Below are 26323 nucleotides of genomic sequence, written 5' to 3'. Positions count from 1 at the left end.
TATGGCTGGATCCCAGATCCCTTAAATTGCATCCCTGCCTCCTCCACTTGCCTCCCTTCATCATGGGAGGAGAGAGGAAACGAGCAAATGTGTTTTAGACGTCCTTTCCTGTGATGAGTCATATGAATTTGTCAGCTGTTTGAGCAGAGTTAGCAATCCTTTCAGCTGCACGGCTTCCGGGAAGGCTGCTCTCATGTAACCTCGCCTATAGCGCCTCGGTGATCCCTCCTCGATGCTCGCTCCTCAGTCCTCGGGTTAGAAATAAAGCTTTGAGACGGCCTTCACGGAGGAGGGACAGAACAACTTTCGGTTCAGCCGAGGAGCGAGGAGCTATCAAATATGTCCCCTATGAGCAAGGATACACAAGAGCAGCCTTCCTGAAAGCCATGCTGCTGAAAGCTGTTGCTAACTCCACCCAAAGGACTACGACCTAGGGAAGGGAAGCAAGTGAAGCAAACGTGGATGTATTTTAAGGACCTGGGATGTATCCTTTGCGAGTGCAAATGCGGAAGACCTGGAAACGCTGACCAATAAGAGCAGACTGGGCTTTTTCAAGAGAGGGGAGTTTAATGAGACAGGCGCTAAAACGGAGGGTTTCAGACAGATGACAAATACAGGTATACTCAGACAGACAGTATGAGAAAAATAATGTGTTTTTTGAACATTAAAGCATGTAAACATGTTCTAGTAGAAACCCCAAAATACAAGTATGAACCTGAAAATGAGCATAATATGGGACCTTTAAGTAATTATTTTCTTCTTCTCATGCTTTAATGAGGCTTTTATTTTTAAAGTTGAGACCGGAAGCCGTAGTATTTTATTCCGGCTGGCTCGACACTAGCACCCCAAATCGCCTTATGGTTTAGACTTCAACGGGTTTTCTGTCAGTGGGAATGTGTTTCGTCAAAAACACTAAGAGATAAGAAACGAGGACCTGGACGGACTTCTCACCGTGAATATTTTGTCACGTTTGACAATAACAGGCTTCCCTAGTGTCAACCTAAATATATACTTCGTACCCCCGGTGAGTTGCCTCTCCCTAGAATAAGCTTCTCTTTAAGTTTGATGCATAGTGGATATCCTCGTGTTCGACCAATTTATAGTGTATACGAAACGATAGAAATGATGACTTGTACGAAGTTGTGTCCCTTAAACTGCCTTTAAACGCACCGTAGCGTTAGTCACAATTTCTCGGTTGTTTCTTTTTTTGTTGGCAAAGATGGTGAATTAATGATGGCCAAACATTTTAGGCTTTAAAACTTCACGTGTTACGTTACGAGCGAGGCAAACCTTGGCTGTGCTTGTCCCGTTATGTAGACTACACCCACCAACTAGCATGAAAATGTCAGGCTATGAGTGTGTAACCGAGTGAAACTCAGAAAATAAGACTTTTGACACATCAAACTTATGTATTTTTTCCGTTGCAGCTAACGTTATGTTAAAAGTGTAACCCATTTGATTAAATTGCGGTTAAATTACCGTGTAACGGAAGCCAACTCTCGGCGGGTAAATACGCAAGCTAATTGCTCACAAGCTACAAGTGGGCATGTCTTCGTTTGGAGTAACGCTAAAAACGCTCACGTTAACGTACAGCTCCAATTATCAGTGGGCTTCCTTAACTTACACATTTTTCTTGAACATAACCCTTGTATTTGCCGCAGTTATTCTATAAATCCACTATCATTGACTGTTGAGAGCATTATACTTAGTCTGTGTGATGGTTATCATTGTTCTTTCTGCAGTTACCAATATGGAGTAGGGTCCTTTTGATGGTCTTGTTTTTAGTTTCTGGACGTATTTTGAGCTGTAACGTTACTCCCTGGGCTTTACTTTCAAAATAAAGTAGGTGGTATTATTAACGTCATAGTTGCTAATTTGCCACTACAGGATTATATAGGACTAGAACTGCATGCCGAATTTCCCCCAAATTGAAGGATATAAGCTAACAGGACAGCTGGCTGTTCGACCAGCAGTGTTTCGTGAAAATGTATAGAAATGTAACACTGGCAATGACAAGTAAATGAGGTTTGAACTATAAAACTGTCTTCCAAACTGGTTGCTAGCCCGGCCCAGTGACAGAAAGCACTCCCTCTGCAAAAGTGTTTTGTAGCAAGACACAGTCAGCAGCAAATAATGATGCTGTTCAAGCAGGTTATGATGTGTTACTGCTCTGCCATTTGCTAATAGACCACTTTGTAAGCTTTAAGATTGTGATATGTTGTCTATAACTCAGCACTATACCATCAGACCATATACTGAAGCACCCAAATCTGATTGATGTGACGTGCTCCTATAATGAAAACGCTTGTTTTCCCTGGATCATTTCAGTATCATATGGCAGTTCAACCCAAGTCATGCAAGCTTGTGTTTCAACTATAGTGTACCTAGACTGTGACATGTACAGCGTGCATTGATGAGATGCATGGTGAAATAGATGGGGGCGAAAAAAAGTGTAGTCCAAATATCAGGTAATTTGTGTCAGACAGATCTTTTAATTTTGATCAAGTATAACTGATGATCATTTTACAATGCCCATGAGTCATCATTACACAATGCCTTGACTGTCTTGCAGTTTTCTCCCCCCCCATAGGCATGCTTGCAATAGTTACCGTATGTGCACTATGTACAGCAACATGATAGTGCATGTTGAGATTGAATGTGAAACCACTTCTCTGTTTGGGGTTTCTGTGCCTTGTAGTCATGAACATATTTAGGAATGGAATTAATTTAAGTTTAGTTTTTTCATTCTGTCAGTTCTTTGGAGCACTCTACTTTCGCTCAGTTCAATTAGTCTTTTTTTTTTTTTTCTCCTTAAACTTTATGTTCTGTTATTTTCTGTTGTGTGCATTGTCTACACCTCTGAATTCAGGACTTGACTGATATATCTGATAGAACCAAAAAGAAAACTTTCAACTTGGATGGAAGAATTTCTGCAAAATTTAAAGATTAGTCATTGTGGTGTATTGTTACTTGCCAAATCTTATAGTTACAGAGAGAATAAAAAAAAAAAAGCCCAAGTAAATCATGTTGTACGTAGGCAGCTTCTTATATTGTTTCACTCATGAAGATGTGAAAAAGTGTCTCTTTTGCTTTCAGGTCCTGTGATACAGCTGTTGTTGCCGTCCTGTGACGGATTTATCCTCTCAGCTGTTGTGTGTAAGGAGGAGAGGAAGCAAAGATGCCGAAACCGGTAAGAGGCTGAAAGGAGCTACATGAGAGTGGGCATACAAATGTCAGCAGCTTTTATCCTACTGTGTTCTACAGACGTATACAGAAATGCAGCGCTAAGGGAAAGAAGCCAGGGAAAAAAAACACTTAAGTTAGGCACTTTTCCTGCTAATAGAGTCATCTTGTTTAATGTATTAAAAAAAAAAAGAAAAATGACTTGCAGGGTTGGAACTTTTTAAGCAGTAGCCATATCAGGATACATGATCTGAATCAGAAAGATTATAGTTGCTTGTTTGTTCCTGCATAGTCTGCTTGTATAAACTGAATCTCTCCAGTCGCTATACACTACTGCCGAAAGCTACATTTGTGCATTCTGCAAAGTGGCAGTTTTATCCCCATGGCTGCTCCCACTCCTCATACTCCTCTTCCAAGTAAACAACAGCCAGAGTGTGAAATGAACTGCCTGGCCCACAGGCCTTGCAACTGCAACACTGCTGCCATTGTTGCTTAAAGGGTGGAGTGAATGCCAGAGTCCTGGGATGTGAACAACACCAAAACAAAAGCAATTTGATGCAGTCTCTTCATGGCTGTCTTTCCCACTGTTGTAATGCTGCTTTTTCATCATAAACAAACTTACTTGGGTAGAGCTCACGCATGAGTCTGGGGATATTGCATGTTGCACAATTAAGTTTCACTTTACAGGAATATATTTTTCAAAGTATAAAGTTACCCAGGCCACTTGTCACTCTAAGGGTTTGGCTTTTTTAGTCGACAAACTCAGGTGTACTTGACGAATTTTAAAACAAAGCTTACGTTACGTTTTGATTTAGAATTTCTTTCATGGAAAGTTTTCAAGGTCAAGTTGCTAAAACTTACATCAGAAACCTTCCTAGGAACTCGGTACAGTAGGCTTCAGGCTTTACCACAAGTGAAGCATATCTTCTGTGTCCTGAGGTGGTGGGTGTTTGTGGGTCGGTGGTGGGGTTTAGGAAGCTACAGAAGAGGAACAGCCGGGCACTGATGTCATCCTCTACTTCCCCCCTCTTGTCCCCTGAGTCACCAGGCCACGCGGTCATCCCAAAACCGCTCCTAGGACAGTACAACTAGTACAGTACTCTGCTCAGAGCGGCATCTCTGTCACAGACAATAACTGAGAGGGAAAGTACAGCTTGTCGCAGGGAGGCACTGACACAGTAAACAGAGGAAGAACATGACCTTCTCTGGGATTGATGCCAGACATGAACACTTTTGGAATTGGCCTCTTATGCCTCAGTTTCAACATTCATCTGCAACCAAAGAATAAAAACAGTCACAAGGTTGAGTAACATAAGAGTATGTTGAGCTAGCGGGGGAAGTAGTACTCCTCAATTTGTTTTTCAGTAGTGATTATGCATTATCAGTCACAACCTACAATAGCACAGAAACACTTGGCTTTTGCAGTGAACTATGAGCACATCATGGTTAAGGTTGTGGTGATATTAGAGGTGAGGTGTCAAAAAACAAACCGATGATACCATTTGACTGTGTTGAGATTCGTTTTATTGGTTTTACATAAAACGCACATAAGATGTTCTTAATGGCAGCAAAGCATGTAGAATTACGTGCATTATGTTGCATTGCAAGTGAACCAGTGACTAATAACTGACAGATTCAGGGAGAATGTTTTCCTAAACTTCATTGCGTAATTGAAGTAATTAATAATAGTAATTAAAAGTAAATAATTAGACTGACACTCAAGAGGCAGCATAGCAACACGGTATCTTCTATATGTAAAAAGGGCCATTCCACAGCTGAGCTTTTCAGGCTGGGCTGTTCGACTATGAAAACAATCATAATCACAATTATTTTGGTCAATATTGATTCATGATTATTTAACACAATTACTGACTTGTGGAAAGTTGTTGAATTTATTGATCTTAAAAAAAAAAACAGTGAAACAGTTGAACAAATTAACAGTAAAACACCTTGAATTATTAAATGTCTCTTAATACTTTGACCGTTTTTTAATATTTTTTTTCATTCAGAATACAAGACAAATAAGAGTTTACTTGCAAAACGTAATATGCAAAATAATTGTTTTTTTCGACTACATTGTTTTTGTGATTGTCAGGAGCCGAAATCACGATCAAAATGTAGTTATTTGCACAGCCCTAGTGTCAGGGGGTCTATGAACATATGTTTGGAGGCCGGGGCATGATGAGGTGATAGCAACCCACAGGAAAGGGCCCTCACTGGCTTCTAGCTAGGGGCTCTTTTCCCGTTTGCTGGACAAGGGGCCCGCTGTGTACACTGGGGCCCAGTCTATGTCAACATTCTGTTTGTGGAAGTACAGAAGCAGGGTGAAGACAGAGGATTATCACCAGACGACTGAGGCACCGTCAAGGCAGGAATGAGTCAGATGGGTGAACATCAAATTTGGGAATAATAGGAAATAGATAAAGAGAAGAAAGGGAGATGGGAATTTGTTGTAGTGTTCAGGAGATACTCTGTAGGAATTTTAAGAGGTAGGAAAATGCTGAGGGTTGTTGGAAAGGAGGAGTTGCAATATTGGTGCAGGGCACCATTACAACTCTGTTTGCCTGTTGTGTTTGACCCTTCACCTCATTTACAAAAAAATACAAAAGTTAGGTCCCGTAATTAAATAGAATAAGTATGGCCGTCCCTCTTACTCTTTATTATCCCTCTAGTGTATCTTGTAAAATCACTGGAAAGTGTATTATTTTTATTTATTTATATAACATCCCTTTTACAGTTGACTGTACATGGATAAGTAGATTTTTTTTTTTTTTTTTTTTGTCCTCTTGTGTAAGGGATGCTTCACACACAGCATTCACCTTCCCTTCCCCAAAGAATGATGTGTATTTGTAGGTAGCAGTGATTACTCTTACGCTCTCACTCCTCCTTCCTTTCCTCCTCCGAAGCCTGCCTCACCCTGCGGGGGGGGGCTAAATCAGAGGGACAGACAGCTGCGTGTGTGTGTGTGTGTGTCTCAGAGCAAAGCTCCTCTAAACAGCTTACAGTAACTTAACAGCTGTACATTTAACAAAGGGCCCGTCTGAGTGAGAACTTCTTTGCAGTGGAAATTGAGAGGGGGAGTTAGAAAAATCCTTAAAGGCACGTAGAAAGAAAAAAACTAAAAATGTAAATGATTGTGCCACTGGTTTTGAGACTCAATGAGATACTCATTGGCCTCCTTTGTCACTTGCTTGTCAAATCTTGAGCTATACTCCCCACCACTTGAGGCCTGTTTAGTGACACTGCACATAAGGAAGGAAGGAAGGAAGGAAGGTAGGGCAAATTATAGTGTTAAACGTATGAGATAGGAAGAAACGCATGGTGTCAAATACTCCCAGCCTTAAACTTTGTCATATAGAAAATGAGGAAGGTGGAAAACAATGAACAAAATAAAAGAGAAAAAAATCAATAAAAACACAGAAAATCCTTGTCATGTAACCATTGCCTGCCACTAGCTTACTTAAAATTGACATATAATGATGCATTTTGTTTGTTGCTGACCTTGTATCAACACATTTATCTCTTGGTTTTGGGTAAGTAAAGAGAGAGATGAGAAAAAGATGGAAAAAAGAGAGGGAGTTAGTGAGACAGATGATTTTGCTGCTGCTGATATACACTGTGCAGGAAACACAGGTACAAGATGCTGTGGGGTAAAGTACAGCCATAAAGCAACTTACCACATCTGAATATTAGCTGCAAATGTGTATTAATTATGCTTGCATACATAACTAACTAAAACGTTATTGAAAATGCTGATGAATAGGCTTTATTTTTTAGACGCTATGCTTCTAAAATGAAGATGTTTCGGACCAGTGCTGCAACTGGAACATGACTCAGCCACATCAAGGGAACATCAGGGGTTACATTACTTTTAGGGTTTACCTCTTGCCTTTAGGAGGTTTTAAGGCACGTCAGTCCACATCATGACTCGCAGGCTCTCTCATATGGCGTGGCGGCATTAAACCAACCCGCAATAATTTTCTGGAAGTATACACACTTTTACCTGCAGAAATTGGGTAAATCTAATAACATGTTAAATTGTCTTTTTGTAGTTTACTGCTTGTCTAACGCGTATGTCTAACGTTCTTTTTAAATAGAGTAATTTGGTCATTTTAAGAACGGTCATGTAGTCACAAAGTACTGAGGTTTTGGAGAATTGTACACAAAAGGTACTAGGGTACGATATTCCTATGACCTACACGGTACTGTACCTCTGTAATTTTAATTCTACTAAAGAGTATAAGAATGAGAGACAAATATTTGATTAAAATACTACTGATAGCTAGTAAGAAAGCTGTAACAAGGAAATGGGGTAAGGTGGATCCTCCTTGTAAGGAAGACTGGATAGGTATAGTAAAAGAAATCTATATGATGGAGAAGCTGACATACCGCCTGAGACTACAACAAGCACAGCTTGAAGAAAAGTGGGAGAAATGGACAATATTCAGAACCAAAACCAGCGACGAGGAATATGGACAGAAACAAATGATTTAGATGAAGACACGAGAAGAAAAGATGAACTGCTAGAAATGTAACTCCCAAACAAAAATTTTGTTTACTGTATTATTTTGATTGTGTATGGTCTGCGTGAGTTTTATAATAAAAAATCTAAGTGGGGAAAGAAAAAGAGGGGAAAAAAAGAGAATGGTCATGTAGCCCAGTCAGTTTATCTAGTATCACCAGACAGTGTCATATAAGGACAGGCTTACAAAAGTCGCTCCCTCGAGACTTCTTAGTTGTCAGTGTGCGATTAGCTGTGTCAGTGCCTCGGCATGTTGTCCCTCTTTTCCTCCCCCTCTCTCAGCAGGAGAGATGGGATTAACGGACTGTCTGGTCCATACTGGATTCCACCTCTCTCTGCTCCGTGGGTTGGCTATGTTTTGGCAGAGACATACACACACACACACATACAGCACAAAGGTTGGCTCTTTCACAGCTGATTGCTGATGGCAGCTGGGCCCCACACAAATGCAGGGAAGGGACATTCAAGGCCGGTCACTTGGAAACCCCAGCTCAGCACAACATTCTCCATAACTACTCCTCCATAACTACTCCTATCTCAGAAAGTCAATGAGGCAGCTAGTTTTAATTCACCAGTGAACCATGACCAGGTTATTTTGTCGATGTGTGTTTATCAGGGGCTTGTATTGTGCACATGCAAGAGTTGATTAAGATGTTGCCCTAGTAGTTTTGCTTCATTTAGTGTGATAGAATTTGTTGCAGTCTGTTTTCCAAAGTAAAATCAGGTTTTTACCATGTGCCAGTAAAATGTATGCGGCACCGGCACGTTTAGTTTGGCTCTTTTCATCACAAGCAGCTGTTGCAACACCACTTTTCCCACTGCTCCACTCCGTTCACATGCTCTGCACACAAGGGCAGTATAGCATTTGTTACAGCGCTGTGAGATGGGCTAAATGCTTCCCTACAAACAAAAGAAACAAAGTCTGTGTGTGCGTGTTAAAGTTAAATGCTATCACACCATGTGACTGTAACTCAGAAGTGTAGTAGGTCTCCATCTTGCACATAACTTTTACAGAGGAGCAAAAGGCCACAGTTTCCTGACCGAGACCCACAGGCTGGTAGTAAACGGTAAATCAAGGAATATGTGAAAGGCCTTTTTTGTAGAATGTATTCATGCGAAAATTCAGTTACGGTGTATTATATTGTGTGTGTTTGTGCGCAGGACATACATGGTGTGAAAAAGAGGGGCGGAGATGTCGACGCTTACCACCTCTTCTAGCTGCTTTTCTGAGTAATGGATCCTCTTGTTTGAAAGCTGTGTGTTGTGCATAGTTCCTAAAGGCCGACTGCAGTAGTATTAAATGGGGCGCAGTGACCTTGTTGCTTTATAGTAGCTTCTGATGCAGTATGTATCGTTTAATTTCTGGGATTGTGCAAATGCTGCCAGAAATTCCGCTGGATGTCCCTCATTTTTGGCCGGATGTCCCTCTCCTTCTGCTTTCTTTGCGTTGTCATTCTAAACTCCGGTGGATTTCTGAGGACTATGGTTAACTGCTCCTCAGATCTCTGCAGGGTAAATCCAGACAGCTAGCTAGACTATCTGTCAAACCTGAGTTTTCTGTTGCACGACTAAAACGACCTTCGAACGTACACATGTTCCACAGAAACAAAATCCTTCCCGAGACTATTTTGCAGAGGCACCATCATTGTCCGGTGCTTAGCACCGCCCAAGACGACTGTGATTGGTTTAAAGAAATGCCAATAAACCAGAGCACGTTTTTCTCCCTTCCTGGAATGTTTTGTGTAAACTAGCCAGACCCTCCTCCGCAGCGCTGTGGATGTAGGTCTGGCAATGCGAGACTACTTCTGATAGAACTTTGCAAAACATAATTGTTAGCTTCTTCTTCTTTTTGACATTTCAAATATTTCTTCTGGTTGATGGTTTATAATTGGATTCATATTGTCTGTTGTTTTGAGTTTTTAAGTATCTTGCATCTTAGCAAAACTAACCAGAGCCGAGAGCTGGTTTCCTAGTTAGCTCATGTTCTATTATGTAACTATATCCTTACCATCCTCATTGAAATGATGTTGACAGTGTTGTAAAAAGCAGCTAATGTTATTGGATGTCAATGGCATTGGTGTAGAGTGCCCAGAGTGATCTAGACTCACATTCATAAAGCATCTCTGAACCATGCAAAAAAACTAAACTAAAAATTGGACTTGATTTTAATTATAAGCTCATTAAATACTGTTCTCTTTTGGTGCCCTTGCTCAGACTACACCCATTTTTAAAGTTGTCCTTTATTTTGATCTCAACCACACACAGCTGTAAACTTTCTTGACTGCATCTTGCATGGTTGTGACACTGTGGCAGTGACCAAAATCTGCCTGGGTGAAATCACTACCAACGTTACTGTCCTGCTGGAAACCATTGCTTTTGTAGCTGAATTTTCTTAAATGTTTCCCTGTCAATTAAGTGCTGACTGAAAAATCGGGATTTTGCAGAGCAGGCACAATTTTGTTCATGCAGTAAATATCCTGGACAAAATGATTTAAAATGTTAATTGATCGATCTACGTTTGTACTGAATGTGTGTGCATCTCTTTCCTGTTATTCATCGCCTGCTGGCAACTCTAAAAGCTTAGGACAGTCACTCTAAAAACTATACAAGCCTGTTTCATTACATAGAGATTACCTACTCCAGTGTTGTCCATCACACTGAACTCTGATTTCACCTAATTGCCTGAAAAACCAACTGAATCCATTTCTTTTTCCCTCCCCTGCAGATAACTTGCATATGTTGTGGGTTATATATGATTTCCCAGACATGGATTAAGCCTAGGTCTTAAGGTCAAGTGCCTCTCTGTGTGGAATCTTCATTGAATAACACATTGGCAACAGAAATAGCAGAGATTTGGTCTCAAAGAGCACAAACTAGAGAAACTGCATCCATTGAAAATGGACCCTGACTGAAGGCAGAATACAATTATTTAGTCACTTAATCTTTTCCCCGGGAAGCTGGCCACATTTTCCAACCAAAATAAAGCTTGGCCTTAAGAAGGTTAGATTATGAACATGGGGCAGGCGTACAGTTTAGTCCAGATTAGTAAAACAATGTTGAATCGCACATTGCAGTAATAGTTTAGGCCTGGCAGGAGTGTCCATGCGAGAAGTCTTTGGCCCCGTTTTCACCTGGCATTAATATCCGTCCTGAGTGATCAGATTACAAGTGGACAGGTGAAAACACTCTTGGGACGCATTGAGGAAGCATTGAGATTGGATCGCAAAAAATGTATTTGGAGGTGGTTTGAGTCTTAGGTGTCCACATTCTAATAGCAGTGAGAACAGGAATGTGTCCTGTGTCCACATTAAAAGGTGCTTTTCCATTACATGGTACCTGCTCTGCTCGCCTCGACTCTACTCGCCTATAGTGGTTTTCCATTACGAAAAAAAAAGTTTTTTTTTAGTACCACCTCAGTCGAGGTTCCAAGCGAGCTGAGCCGATACCAAAAGGTGACGTGAAAGCGACAGGGGGAGGGGGGTGTCGTGAACAAACCCACCATTTTTTAATAGTTTAGTCAGCTGTGTTTTTGCTGCCTCCAGCTTCATTTGAAACAAAATGTGTCTTCTGGCTGTGGCAACAACAACACCTTCGACGTCGTGTGTGGGTGTGTGTGTGTGTGTGTGTGTGTGTGAGGTCACGGCAGTTTACTGCGGCGCCGCTATGACGACCAGCCAGGCTGAGGCGGTACTAAAATCTGCAATGGAAAACTGACGCACAGTGCGTAGAGTCGAAGCGAGTCAAGCAGGTACAATGTAATGGAAAAACGCCAAAAGACTGCCTATTCCACTGTGAGCTGAAAAACGTAGGCTAGCCTACTCATTCAAAGTATTTCTCATGTCACACAAACTACTGAGTGAATTGTGTTTTGGATGTTATCATCATCATATTCTGTTAGTATTGTGTCAGTGTTTTTGTTCCTGCATGCTGCCTGCTCCTATATCCCCCACTGTCTCGAGCTCTCTGCAGCACTGTTGCTTTGAAAATAACGTTATTTTTAGTTTCATAAAACGTTGCCAAATTCACCAATGTAGGACATTAGGCTGCTAGAAAACTTCGTGCTCTTATGTCATCTCCTTCTGTTATTTATTAGTCTCGCATTACCAGAGCTACAGCGCTGTGTGGAGTTTAATTTCCTATAAGTTCTTCACAATAAAAGTCCTCCATTATTTTGGTATTTGAAGGCTTTTATTATGAAGCAGCAAAATCAGGAAATGTTGGGGCTCTACAGCAGTAATGTAATGCGACTCCTATAAACGAACATGAAACGTAAAATAAAGCAGTTATAATATAAACTAAACTTCAAACCACAGAGATTCCGTTAGAAGCTACAAACTTACTGAGAGCTGAACACACTGAGACTCTTAAAAACATCTTTCTCTCCTGCACAGGTCCTGTCAGTCGGCACCCTTTTATAAAGGCTACAGTCTATGGTCGGCACACAGGCAGACTGTGGGCAGCGCTTTTTCATTTTTCACTTGATTTATGTGAAAGTAACAACTGACATTATAAACAGTACACACCCAACCAGCCTATATACAAATGAAAATGATGTACATGTTTATTTGCATATAGAGCGGGGAAGTAAGATCCGATCATAAGTCGTCACTGAGGATGCATTTGGAGACACATTCTACAGACAGGTGAAAACGCATGCGCCTAGAGCTGTCCACTTGCGATCGGATCACTCAGATCAGATTTTAATACCAGGTCAGAACAGGCCCTATAGTGTAGTGAAAGTGCTGCAACTTTTCATGGGTAATTAATGAGTGGGAGACATTGTGGTCTGAGCTCCATGTGGTGTGGGGGAGTCCAGCTATGTGCTGTATAGACACAAGTTTCATGGATTATTCATTGCACGGATATTGAGAGAAACAGAGAGGGATGAAGGCAGGAGAGACCATGAAGAAATATTGAGAGGAGAGGGAGAGAAATGCAAAGTAAGCCTTCCTGAGGTTTTGTGTATAATTGCAAAGAGGAAAAAGAGAGGTTCTTTTCTTCAAGTTTGTTCATTGTGTCTCTTTTCCTTTCCCTCCTTTTCTGTATGGTTGGCGTATGTACAGTAACCTCGCTGTAACTTAATCTCAAAGGGAGTTCACCCCAGATCATCTCTCTTGCTTCCTGTTGCACTCAATCTCCACCGCTTTTTTCTGTACTCTTGCTAAATGTTTTGCTTTTGCACTCTCACTTTGCCTCTCTACCATGCACTTCCCTCTGTCTCTCTTCTTGCGTTGTTAACCCCTACTAAAGCGACGCACCGCTCAGTGTGTGCGTAGGTGTGGGAGGAAGGATGTGAGATGCCTCGGAGGTCAGACCCACTCTGTTTCTTTGCCATCAGCTGCTGCTGGCCTACCGCCCTTGCCTTTTACTGGCAACCAATGACTGAGTTTTATCCTCTGCTCCACCCCAACAGAGGTCCTGGAGTAGTGGGCTGCCTTGAAAGGTGGGGCTTGCTCACTCTGGCAGTGGGGGATGGAAAGAGGGGGAGAGATGCAAATTCACACCGCCCCTTTACAAAACCTGGGTTGGGATTGACAAATTGAATACTGAGCTAACATGCTTCCATTCTCTTCTGCAGGAATTCTCTAATTTCTTGGAAGATTTCGCTCGATTGAGAGCGTTTGACGGCAGCACTTCTGCGTTGTCAGTTGTGTTGATACATGTGTGCCACATCCTACAGTAAACTTATGTTTAACTTTTTATTTCATGACATACAACAGGCTTATTAATGTCCGAGTTAAGCACAGACAGCAGCACTCATTTCTAACTCAGATTTGAAAGTATAAATAGTCCTGATATTATTTCTTCATTTTGCATTCATTTGATAGTAGAGATACAAACAGGAAATGTGGGAGAGGGGTAAGACATGCAACAAAGGTCCCAGGCCTGAATTGAACAGCCATGCATCTTACAAATTTATTAAGTAATGTTGCCCGATTGATGATTTAGATTAGTGGATGTGTAGTCGAAATAAAAAAATAAATATAAAAAATATATAGTCCTCATAGTAATGAGCTCAAGGCTGAGGTAGACATCATATTATTGTAGTATGGCAGTAATTGTCCCAGGCATATCCACTTACTAGTTTAAACAAAATGCTGTAAAGCTTTTTCAGAAGTTGGTTTTTTGGCCTGATTTCAAAATTCTCACTGTAAACAAAACAATGTACAATTCAAGAAAACTAGAGAGAGGGCATTGTGACCTTTTGTAATAGGAACGGTCAGGCAGCAGTGCTGTATCTGATCACTCCATGTAAAACATTGGCCTGTGGAATATGGAGAAAAAAAATAAACTTCTTGTTGTGTTTGGTTTCTAGATCAATGTCCGTGTGACCACCATGGATGCGGAGCTGGAGTTTGCCATCCAACCTAATACCACAGGAAAACAGCTCTTTGACCAGGTGAGCATGGGTGACATAATAACCACAAATGTCGACTGCTTACCGCTTTCCAAATAGCTAAAATTATGTATGTAGGCTTCCTGCTGGTTAACCATGATCCTGGTTCAATTCAGACCAGGGTCCTTTGTGGCACGTCAACGGCCTGTCTCTTTCCAAGAAAAGGAAGAAAATTCCCGCACACATTTGTCACCTCTGCATTGGTTTATTTGGTCGGTCGACTTTTCGGTCACAAGGACCTTTCTCAAGACACATAATAGTAAAGTGACATAGTGTATAGTGCTTAAATACAAATCATGATTACATGATGATCCACAGCTGTGTTGGAGGTGTGTCCATGATCACACAGAGAGAAAACTAAAATACCAAATCTCCTCTGATAAAAATGTTTTAAGTCTATAGAGGGTTTTCACGACGCATCATCACACCCGGAGTCGCCATGTTGGAGGTACTCCGCATCACAACAAAGCACAGGCACTGAAGTAGATCCCGAACGGCGTCAAGGAAAATGGTTAATTATTGTCGTGTTTTAGGTTGTACCAATAGGTCAGACCAAGGAAAACATTTGGAATATTATTGACTTCCAAAAGTTATTAAAAACCAGGGAGAGGAATGCCAGAAGTTATCAGAGGAAAGGAGGTGCTTGTGGTTGGCAAAGCTCAACCAGGATCTACGAGGGAAAAATCTTTCTTGTTCGGCCTTTGAATTGAAAAAAAACAAAAAACTATTGAGAGTCACTTGGCTACACCTCGAGTATCACAATGATATCATACAGTTAAGGTTAGGTTGATTAAAGACGTTATTGCATTACTTTGGCCTTCACAACACATTGGTCGTTGATGACTTGGTACTGCGTCTCCCTCACCCATCCACACACCATCTGGTTATAAGTTCCCAAACTTTTGTAGGATCTTCTGCTGTGTATGGGCTCGGTGAGAAAACCAGGTAGTTGACTATATCGGGATATGCAACTGAAGGAAGAATCACCGGGTCGCCATGGATCCAAGAAGAGGGAGCCAACTTGTAGGGATCTGCACCGCCAATAAACTGCAATTTCTCAAAATATCGCGTCCTTCCATGCCTTTGCATCTTGGATGCGTTTTGATAAGCTTTTCTGTTGTTTAGACATAAAGTATCCAAAGTGCACAATACTCCATTACTCCATTCAGTTGTTTACACAGAGTGCCTCCAATATGGCCGCGCATCCAGGTTACCGCCCAGAATGTGACGTCGGTGAAAACCCTCTATGGTACATACACAAGACATAACTCAAGTATATAATGCACAACTGCCCTTCTCTTGATTCCCCCCCCCCCCCCAAAAAAAAAAAGGGCTCCAAAAGTCAGTCCAAATTTTAAACCACTACAACCACAGGCACCATTTTTTCTCGTTTCTCTCGATATCTCAATAAACATGCAAGATACATCAGTGGGAGCCACTATCTATCACCCTATCTCTTGTTAACCATTTCCTGTCTGTTTATATCTGTCACTATAAAATAAAAGAAGCAATTTAACATAATTTTTAAAGTGATGCAAGACCTGCAAGATTTCTTTTTGTTTTATTGTCAGGTGGTGAAGACAGTAGGACTGCGGGAGGTCTGGTTCTTTGGACTACAGTATGTGGACAGTAAAGGCTACAGCACTTGGCTCAAACTCAATAAGAAGGTTAGACTTCCTCTACGTTCATTTTATCCTTTGTCACAACTACCAAAAAACACAGTTTTCATTTACACACTTGCTCTTCCTTTTACTATCTCACTGCCTCCTTGTCTTTTTAATTCTTTGTCAGGGTCCTTTCCTTCACATGTTATCTGTTTCTCTTTCATCCTATGTGTGTGTCAACTGTTCACATACAGCCCCCCCCCCCCAAAGATATCCAAAGATCTTATAGTGACAGATTATAGTAGTGTTATGTGATGAATATGCTTGTATATTACAGTCCTGCTATGATATCGATTAAAGGAAATTATAATATAAAATCACACAGGCTGATAAATGTTGATGATGTTGTCTTTTTCATCCAGGTGACCCAGCAGGATGTGAAGAAAGAGAACCCACTGCAGTTTAAGTTCAGAGCCAAGTTCTTCCCTGAGGATGTCTCAGAGGAACTAATCCAGGAGATCACTCAGAGACTGTTCTTCCTGCAGGTATAAAGCCGCTCACTCGTGAATATTCCATCCAAATGTTCGACTGAATTTGACATTGATATTTAGGGGGGAAAGCAGTGCTGAATACAATGAATAGGTTTGTTCCATTTGTTTACTCCTTCACTCCCTGCCGTTCCGCCAGGTGAAAGAGGCCATCCTGAACGATGAGAACTACTGTCCCCCAGAGACGGCTGTGCTTCTGGCGTCATACTCTGTCCAGGCCAAGTATGGAGACTACAACAAAGATGTCCACAAGCCTGGGTATCTTACCCATGACAGGCTGCTTCCTCAGAGGTACCTGGAAAAAAATGTCACAACTTCTATTGCTCTGATGCGAGCCAAAGTGTTGAGTTTTCACATCAAAACATCTGTTGTTGGAATTTTCAGTGATTTCCTCTCCAGGAAACAATTCTGTGCTGTTAAACATCCCTTCAGGTAAAGTCATTGTGTTTTGTGTAAACAGAGTCCTGGAGCAGCACAAGCTGACCAAGGAGCAGTGGGAGGACAGGATACAGACTTGGCACGAAGAACACCGAGGAATGCTCAGGTATGTTTAAATCTTTCCTGAAAACCCCTTAGAGAGACAAAGAAAACTTGTATCGGAGGGTAGGTGTTTGGCCTTGTGTCATTTTAGGAAATTTAACTATATCTATATACTTATTCTAGAGGGCTGTACAAGGCCAAAAGTCGACCTACCAAAAGTTTACTTCCTTTATTGGAATGTATGACTTGAACATATGATTACTTGGTAATTCGCTTTAAAAAAATTAATTAAATGGTTTTGTTTTACTAATATTAATGTGGACATTTTCTAAAATAAAAAACTATATGATTTATAATCTTCTGACTCCTGCTAATGTTCCTCCTCTCCAGAGAGGACTCGATGATGGAATATCTTAAAATCGCCCAGGACTTGGAGATGTACGGAGTCAACTACTTTGAAATCAAAAACAAGAAGGGCACACAGCTGTGGCTGGGGGTGGATGCCCTTGGCCTCAACATCTACGAACACGAAGACAAGTAAGGGACACAGACACAGACACACACACACACACTAACAGATTTGCTGAGTTTATTTACAAAATGGTGAAGACTATTAAAAGTTACCATCAAGGCTGAGACATGTTAAGACCTCAGCTTTCAGATTCAAATACCAGTTTCTTTTCCCCCAAAATGGATGTCGTGTTGTGGTCTAAATCCAGTCACATACTACCACATGCTTGCAAGGGGATCAGAGCTGTGGTTTGCAGTTATGACATGAAGTGTGCCAACCGTGTCATCATAACGGTGTCTGTTAAACCTGCTGTATCACCCAACCTCACAACAAGATCACAGCCAGAGCCTTGAGCATGAGTATGCTTCCTTTGCCTGGAGCTTTTTGTTTTTGGATTATTTCTCATCTGACTATAGCTTTTAATATGTTTTATAGATGTCCAAAGACTTAAGTCATCCAATGCCCAAAGGACAGGGATAATTATGTGGGTTCTGTGCAGGCTCTTTCTGTTATGACCGCAGTGCACATACTGTAAGCACTCAGACTAGTTCTACTTTATTGAACATCCGTCTGTTTAGCTTTGGCGTTTATAAATATGAGTTATGACATATATATTTTTTTTTTTTATCAATTAAAATCAGTACTGTAAATGTGTTCACAAGCATGCAGGAACTTTTTTTTTAAAACCTGAAGTTAGTTAATGCAGTGATCCTAAATCTGTACCCTGTACCAGAATACAGATCTATTTGCCAATGAATATTACACTGTTTATTTCTGTCCACTAAGCTGCTGTTGCTGTTATTGTCAGTAAATAATCCAAAAGTTGTTGTTTTTTTTTAAAGAATTGTGACCAAGATACGTACTTGGTTGGACATTTTACAGTTTTTACAAAACTGTTGCCTTTCTGTATTGCATCTTTTTTTTATTTTTTTTATTGATATTAGCCAATCAGCCAGACTATCTCTATTTTCTCACTTCGTGGGAGGCTTGATGGCAACATGAGATGCACAATGTTCAACAAGTTTAAAGGAAGCAAGGGTATTTTTAGAAGTGGAGAAAGGAAGACTGTGTTGTCCATTGTAGGAGAGTCTTTCCTGTCCTCTCTGGTCAGAGATGTTTCCCCTTTTGTGGAAGAAAGGATAGATTTAATCACAACTCCTGTAGCATTTCCTCTCACTACTTTCCCTTTCCTGTCTGTTACCTGAGGTCAGCACAGCTGCCATCCTTCTCTTGCCTAGGTGACGGGAAGGAAACAAAAGAATCTCATTATCACTTCATCCCTTCTTTTTCCTTTCTATTTGTTTGTTCATTTTTGATTAGATAACACCCACCATACTTTTACATCTTGGCAGTAGTGCTAAGTTTTATCCACCTACTTCTCTTTCCTGTCACTATTCTTGACCATTTAACTGAAAAGCTGTATTTGAAGATCAAAGTGTAAATTCAGTCTCATGATTTCCTGTAAAGTGGTCTATTCATACTAGGCACCATCTGCTGGCTGAATGAAACTTTCTACAACCAACTGTGTTACACCCTGTGCTGTATATCATCATGTGAGTGGGACGCTGAAGTTTAAATGTTTATTTTTCCAGGTTAACACCAAAGATTGGCTTCCCGTGGAGTGAGATTCGAAACATCTCTTTCAATGACAAGAAGTTTGTCATCAAACCTATCGACAAGAAAGCACCTGTGAGTGTCGGATTCAAAAGTTCAAAAACGTCAAATATTTGACTTTCTGCTTGATGTATACAGAGAACATGTCGTGCTTCACATTAAAGAATATATTTTCTCGCCCCTCTTTCTTAAAACATGTAGGACTTTGTGTTTTATGCCCCGCGGCTGCGCATCAACAAGCGTATCCTGGCGTTGTGTATGGGTAACCACGAGTTGTACATGAGGAGGAGAAAGCCCGACACCATCGAGGTGCAGCAGATGAAGGCTCAGGCCCGCGAGGAGAAGCACCACAAACAGATGGAGAGGTACTGCACAGGAATACTGTGAACCCATGTTGTCATTTTAGTTTGTTCCTGAGGTCATAGAAAAGCCTTCTTGAAAAGAAATTTGTGTGTGTGTGTGTGTGTGTGTGTGTGTGTGTGTGTGTACACACACACACACAGACATATATATTTAAATTTCTTTATATGTATATGCGCGCGCATATCTAAAGTTTTGCAGACCATATAAAATGTATATTCATTGTGTTTATGGCAATAACCCCCACCCCCCCACTTCACTGACTTTTGACAAAACATAAATACATGTCCAAACAGAGAAGTAGCAGGTAGAGCTTTTTCCACTAGAGGGCAGTCTTGCCTCTTTAACATACATTATCCTAGGCAAAAGGAGTGCCTGAGTACTTTATTCAGGTCATAAGAGTGCTTGATTTGCTGTGTTTCTCTGTATTTGTCACTATAATATAGTAAAATGTAGGTTTCTCACTCAAAGATACTGAAAGATGTTGTTACTAAACTTCTCAGGGCTCAGCTGGAGAATGAGAAGAAGAAGCGAGAGTATGCAGAGAAAGAGAAGGAAAGGATAGAGCGGGAGAAAGACGAGCTCATGCAGAGGCTGAGACAGATTGAAGATCAGACGATGAGAGCTCAGAAAGGTACCCGTTTCTCTTTTTATCCATCCATCTGTTCATTCATCTTTGCTGCTGCTTTCCTCTCCCCTCCTCGTGTCTGTCAAATCAGAGAATCTCTTTAGGGCTGTGATCAATGCCAAAAACAGGTCTATTCATCATACTTATCATAATGAACTGAAAAGTTGATATCTCTTTAATCTCTCTGGTTGTTTTTCCCGTTTGTATGTAATCAGAAAGTTCAGAAAGTTGTTTTTTCCCTAGCACCATGTCCAATGTCGGATTTAGAGATGATAATACATCAGGACTTGAACAACAGAGGTTAAACCTAATGTATTAGTTCAGATTGATTTCCCTGCATCAACAGTACCTGACTTGAACAGTCACTACCAGCAGAGATCCTACTGAAGTTTGAATTTGAAATGTGTAGAAGATCAAATTAAAATAGACATGATGTGTAACCTGTCTGTGTGTCTGCCCTTCCACAGAGCTTGAAGAACAGACTCGCCGGGCCCTGGAGCTGGAGCAGGAGAGAAAGAGAGCTAGGGAGGAGGCCGAGAGGCTGGAGAGAGAGAGGCAAATGGCTGAGGAGGCCAAGGCAGAACTGGCCAAACAGGCCGCAGACCAGCAGAAGACCCAGGAACAACTGGTGCGTGCGTTTGTTTTCACTGATGGTGTTAGCAATTACAGGTTGGCTATGTGGATTTACAGTATGTGTTTGCTCACTGGTGTGTTATTGATAATTCAGGATGAGCACATTCTTGTGTGTGTAAATGTACAGTGTGTGTAATAGCAGGGTCTCTATTTAATCCCAGGCTGCTGAACTGGCTGAATTTACAGCCAAGATCGCTCTCCTGGAAGAAGCCAAGAGGAAGAAAGATGATGAGGCAACAGAATGGCAGCACAAGGTACAGGACTCCTCTCCCCCAATCCTACATAGGCTAACATGGGCTTCCTCAGATGTCTTTTTACACTCACGGTCTACCAGCATATATATATTTCACTCTTCCCGGCCTGGTGTGAATTCGGTATGTGTCTCTGTCTTACCCTCTCCCTCTCACTGCCCTCACCTGCAGGCTCTGTCAGCCCAGGATGACCTCGAGAAGACCAAGGAGGAGCTGAAGTCTGCAATGACTGTGGTGCCAGCGCCTCTGAGCGGCCATGCTGAGAGTGAGCATGATGAGCAGGATGAAAACCACGCGGAAGCCAGCGCCGAGCTCTCCAATGAAGGCGTCAGCCAGTTAGACCTCCGCAGTGAAGAGGCGCGCGTCACTGAAGCCCAGAAGAACGAGCGGGTCAAGAAACAGCTGCAGGTGAGAGGGTTTTAGGGCCATGTCAAAACTTTTGACATATCACAAAGTTCGTTGCCAAAATGATATGACCCTGGGAACTGCTTTTCCCATGTTCAAATGAACTTTCACGCTCAATATGAAGTTCATTTAAATCCCCAAAAATGAAAACCGCATCTGATAAATGATACCCCCATGTAGTGGAAATGAGTCTAAAACGTACCCTATGAATAAAACACTTAGAATAAAACCACCTCTTTTTAATAAACAATGTAAATCTGTGTAATCTAAACAAAAATCCTTCCGGTTTTATTTTTTTTAACGAAAAGAGATTTGAGTCTCACAAACACAAATAACAACTAGACTAATATGACTAAAGATTATATTATTTTCTAACAGCAGTTTTATTGCAAAGAAGAAACACCAGCCAAGAAATGGCAAATAAGGGTAAGATAAGGCATACTTCTCTGTCCATTCTTTAAACTCCTGCTTTTAACAGGAGTCAATGTGCTGGCTTAGACTGTAGCCTGGCTTCAGAAAGATATACAAGTAATTAATCAATCGTAAAGTACATCAAATCTCTCCATATCTTTCCTAACTTTAAATATATTCCAGGGCCTGTAGATCTAAGCCGGGCTACTGCCTAAACCAGGACTTGTACTGAAGCTATGGCAAGAAAAATTCAGTTATTAAGCTTAATTTACTAAATAAATTTGAAAGAAAATGAATTAACAAACAGTCCTCTGTCTCAAACCTATGTAACTGCCAACCTCTGCTTCAGTATTTAAAGTAAGTTGTACTGTTGCACCCCTTATTGGAAGGATTTATTTATATTAAACACATAGCCAGAGGCTGTAGCTTTGCATCAATCAGATGTTTACTTTGAGGCATATATTTACCATTATTGCTCTTCTGCACCGGTGTCTTGTTTCTTTTTTTCCACTTTTCTCCTCTGCTACCTCAATGCCTCTTTATTGCGCTGTTGTTTTCCCCTTTCATTTTCTACCCTCATCTTTGCTGCTTTTATTCATCTTTTTCCTCCATCCTTCTCCTCGTCCTCTTATCCTTCCTTCTCGTTTATCTCCCAGACATTAAGCTCAGAGTTGGCCGATGCCAGAGATGAAACCAAGAAGACACAGAATGATGTGCTACACGCGGAGAATGTGAAAGCAGGCCGAGACAAATACAAAACGCTGCGTCAGATTCGACAGGGCAACACAAAGCAGCGCATCGATGAGTTTGAGTCCATGTGAGAACAGCACCGCTGTCCCCTCGCCCCTCTTTCCCTGAGGGGTACCTGCTCCTGAACTTTTCCCCTCAGCGGCTGCTCATTTTCGTGGACAACAGATGCTGCCATCCTTGTAGTCCCACCATGTCCCCCTCTACACCCCAAGGCAATCTTGAGAAATCATCTTGTCAAACTTGCCAAAGTCTTGCCCCACATCTCTCTGAAAGTTACAGATATCTCCCCAATATGGAGCTGCCTACACGCCACTCTGAACAAGCAAATATCATCGTACTGCAGAGATCATCTGTAATCCTTAAACACAGGGGAAAAGAGAAACTGTTAAAACCAAAATGGAAGCAATTGGAATTTTTTTTGAGCAAACATGGCCATATAAAGCTACTTAGTTTGTTTTTTTTGGGGGTTTTTGACGACTTGTATGCAATAGTTGAGTATGATCCCATGTTTTCAGTTAAAGATTACCTGTCTTCTCCTTGTTTTTAAGTTGTTTTCCCTCTAACCCGCTTTGGTTTGACTCGTTTTATTGATGATGCCCTTCTTTTTAGTTGTCTGTTGAACACATTTAGCTGCAGGCTATGAATAAAGACTGGAGTTTGGGGAAAATCATTTTAATTCAGCGTCCAAGCGCTGCTTATGTTGCATCATGTCAAAACATATCACAAGTCATGCTAATACTCTTAGCATCTGAGTCATTAGAGAGCTGAGGTCATTTCACTCTATTCAGTCAATTTAAACTTTTATTTGAATGTTGCAGGTTTATATATAAAAAAAAAAAGCACAGCAGTATTTTAATAGTTTAATTCCAGGCTCAATATCAAGAATAGCAGTAAATGAATTGACCCTCGTAGGGAAAAGAGCCACCCAACTTGTCACATGGCAGGTTTTGATGAACGAATGTAGCAAAGGTAACAAAGGGAAAGTGTTTTTTTTCACACGGAGGTGATAGCATGCAATGAGCTTGTGCCACTGAGCTATCACCCACAAGCTTAAAAGTGTTAGAAGATAAGCTAATTGGTAGTTGTGTGTGTGTTTTTTTTTCTAGTTGCATCCCAGTGTTTCATTCCCAGTCACCATAGATGGTTTTCTCTGCCTACCAGCTCACAAAGGAAGCTAGGGTATTAAATGGACAGACAGAGGAACAGAGAGATGTCTAAGCTGTTTGTCCGTCTGTCCAACCGTGTGTGTGTGAGTGTGTGTGTGTGAGAGAGAGAGAAAGTATATACATGTGTGCAGGTGTAGAAGCTGAGACCTGGCACCTCTCTGGCTGGGGAGCTTATGAAAACATCAGTCCTCGACCCAGGACAAATCTCTACCTCAGTAATGTTAGCAGTGGTGACTGACAGTCAAACACTCAGGGTGTGGCCCCCCCCTGCCTCCCTCCCTCCCTCCCTCCCAATAAGGTCATGATTTTACTTGGTTGCCGTTACATCCTTGTGTGGTGCTCATGGGCAGGCTATATTTTGTCAGCCGCCTTGTGGCTGTACGTTGGGTTAAGGATTTCAAGAGAACAGTAAGGGTTCTCATTGAGATCTAGGTTGAGCTAGTTTTACACAACGGTCTCTCTTTGCTCCTGGCCTTGCTCAGATGTTTTGGTTCATTGTCATTTTGTCCGGGGGGGGGGGAATCCCAAACAATGAAGGGGAAATAAATAAATGTTGCAAATATCAGAATTAAGATGTACTTTAGTATAAAGCTAATTTTCAGAATAAATAAGGTAATTTGGTCATGACCTGTGAATCATTTGGTTCTAAGTTGTTGGTGGTGACAGACTGGGTCTACAGAGCTGCCGGGACTCAAGACCTTGTTTTAAAAGAAGGCTCTCCTGTATAATATTTAATTCCCTTTAATGTCTGCGCAGAACTTTCTCCTTTGTTTCAATTTCACTTCAAGGAGACAGTTTGCAGACCTGCAATGGATCATGGGACTGAGACTTGTGAATACGTAAAGAGATGTTATTCGTAGTTCTTAATGTGAACGGACCTTGCTATTGAAAATTGTGCAAGTGTCTTGAATCAAATAGAGAGTAGGCCAATTTCTTCCCTTCAAATCTTATTATAAATTCCCATCTGACAACATTGTTTTTGCTCGAACAAACTAACTCCATCTTTTGTGGGGTGGAAAATATGTTCCAAGGTGCATTTTTGACATAAGTGAACATAAAGTTATCCTTTTTTTTAATTAACAATATGATGAAAAATGTTTATGGTATTATTTGTTACACTATACTTGACAGCTGTTGTGGGTTATTATTGTTTTAATAGGCAAGAGTTTTAAAGTTAAAGCACTTGTAAGCAACAAGACACTGAATCCTGCCTTTTGTGTTTTAACTTCAGTGTCAATTGTTAGTGTATTGTTTTGCCATAGCAGGTGAAAAAAAGATCCTGTGCTTCCAGCTCATATTTTTGTATTGTGTTCAAAGACCTAAACCGGCAGCATGCATCGCTATACTGACCAGCTTCATTGGAGGGGAAAACTATTGTTGACACATCCACACCCTCAACCCCCACATTCAAGCTGTAAGGCTTCAGTTAGTTTATTTTCACAGCACAATGTCATTGACCTGCCTGTCCCCTCCAATGGAGCCAGTGTCTGTGATGATGCCTGCTCTGGCACCAGCTGTCACATTTTGCCGTTTGTTTTTTCCTTATGTTCATGTATTCTTTAAGATCGAAGGCACAGATGGATTGCAATTAATTTCATTGATTCACAAATAAAAGTTTTAAATTGATTGTGTTTTGGCCCATTTGTATTGTTCGATATCACAGATTTAATGGCGTTGTGAAGTATTCAAGCTCATTTTGTTGTATATAATTCAGAATGAGGTTTGAATATCATACTGCTGAGCTATTTCTGTATCAGGATGTATTCATATCTCAATGGTTTTTCACAGGATGTAACAGCAGAATCCATATCTCTAGATCCATTTTAAGATTTGACTGATTTGGCTTCAAGCTGGAGCCACTTGGTCACTTTAAAAACCAATATCTTGAATAAAGATTGGAATGAAAACATTTTACTAATGGCCTGGTTCAATCGCCTTTTTTATTTATTTTTTTAACTTCACTTTATTCCGGAAAGCACATACAGGTTATGACAAATTAAATATTTTTCTCAGAACTATGAGTTATTTTCACTTAACTCCCAGCCCAGTTCCATTATACTTTTTACTCTGAGATCTTCTTTCAGACATGTTTCAGAGGTAAGAGAGAAAAAAAGGGGTGGTGGGGAAGGAAGTTAAACAAAAAATAAAATAAAAGTAAATAAAATGGGATATAAGAATTTAATTCTCAACCTCCAGTATTCATCTACAACACCTTATCTTGCAGAGCTATCTGTTATGGTTCAATGTATTTATTGTTCGCATTACTGAGGAGAGCAAATGAAAAAACTATGTTGACAGAGGTGGGATTTGACCCTTCCACTTCAAATTATGAAATATCACTTAAGTCAGCCTCTTGGTGAGCTCTGACAATTTGGTTTTTCGTTCTATCATTTGTAGTTCACACTACTGAGGAGAATACTTGGACAATCTCAAGATTGTTAGGCTACACAGGGGAGCTGGGATTTGATCCTTTCACTTCAGACTTTGAGGTATCAGCCTACCTTGCTGAGCCACTTCTCTGGTCAGAAATTGGGTCCATAGTGTTAATGTTCATATTACTGTTTCTGTGTAACATCTAAATACTTGTTTATGCTTACCTTCTGTGCCTATGTGTCCATTTCTATGTATATGTGTCCATTGTCTATGCTTAGCGTCTATGTGTCCATTTCTATATCAAGTGTATTCTCACTCTCTGTGTCTATGTTTATGATTACCTGTCTATGTTTATTTCTATGTTTAAGTATTGTCCTCAGTAGTGTTAACAACAAATGATAGCGCAAAAATAAATGACTGTTGGTAATTATTCGAGACATACATTTCTAGCTTTATATACACGCAAATACAGAATAAAGTAAATGTT

The 26323-nt window shown here is 40.8% G+C and overlaps 1 protein-coding gene across 3 annotated transcripts; it reads left to right on the top strand.

Moving 5' to 3' along the window:
• Positions 1-822: 822 nt before the first annotated feature.
• On the top strand, positions 823-25089 carry LOC144512739 (radixin-like). 3 transcript variants are annotated; one of them, XM_078243640.1, is made up of 16 exons: positions 823-1024; positions 3097-3190; positions 14022-14105; positions 15674-15769; positions 16129-16251; positions 16394-16545; positions 16715-16798; positions 17125-17271; positions 18838-18934; positions 19061-19224; positions 19723-19853; positions 20315-20475; positions 20642-20734; positions 20903-21139; positions 21518-21562; positions 22204-25089. In XM_078243640.1, the coding sequence occupies exons 2-16, from the start codon at positions 3179-3181 to the stop codon at positions 22366-22368; spliced, it is 1791 nt and encodes a 596-aa protein (XP_078099766.1). In that variant the 5' UTR covers positions 823-1024; positions 3097-3178; the 3' UTR covers positions 22369-25089. The 3 variants fall into 3 exon arrangements, with proteins under 3 accessions (XP_078099766.1, XP_078099765.1, XP_078099767.1); XM_078243639.1 differs by having other exon boundaries at positions 21515-21562; XM_078243641.1 differs by lacking the exon at positions 21518-21562 and having other exon boundaries at positions 824-1024.
• The last annotated feature ends 1234 nt before the right edge of the window (positions 25090-26323 follow it).

This window comes from Sander vitreus, chromosome 24, assembly GCF_031162955.1.
Source record: "Sander vitreus isolate 19-12246 chromosome 24, sanVit1, whole genome shotgun sequence".
Taxonomy (NCBI): domain Eukaryota; kingdom Metazoa; phylum Chordata; class Actinopteri; order Perciformes; family Percidae; genus Sander; species Sander vitreus.
This window is presented reverse-complemented; position numbering and strand designations above follow the sequence as displayed.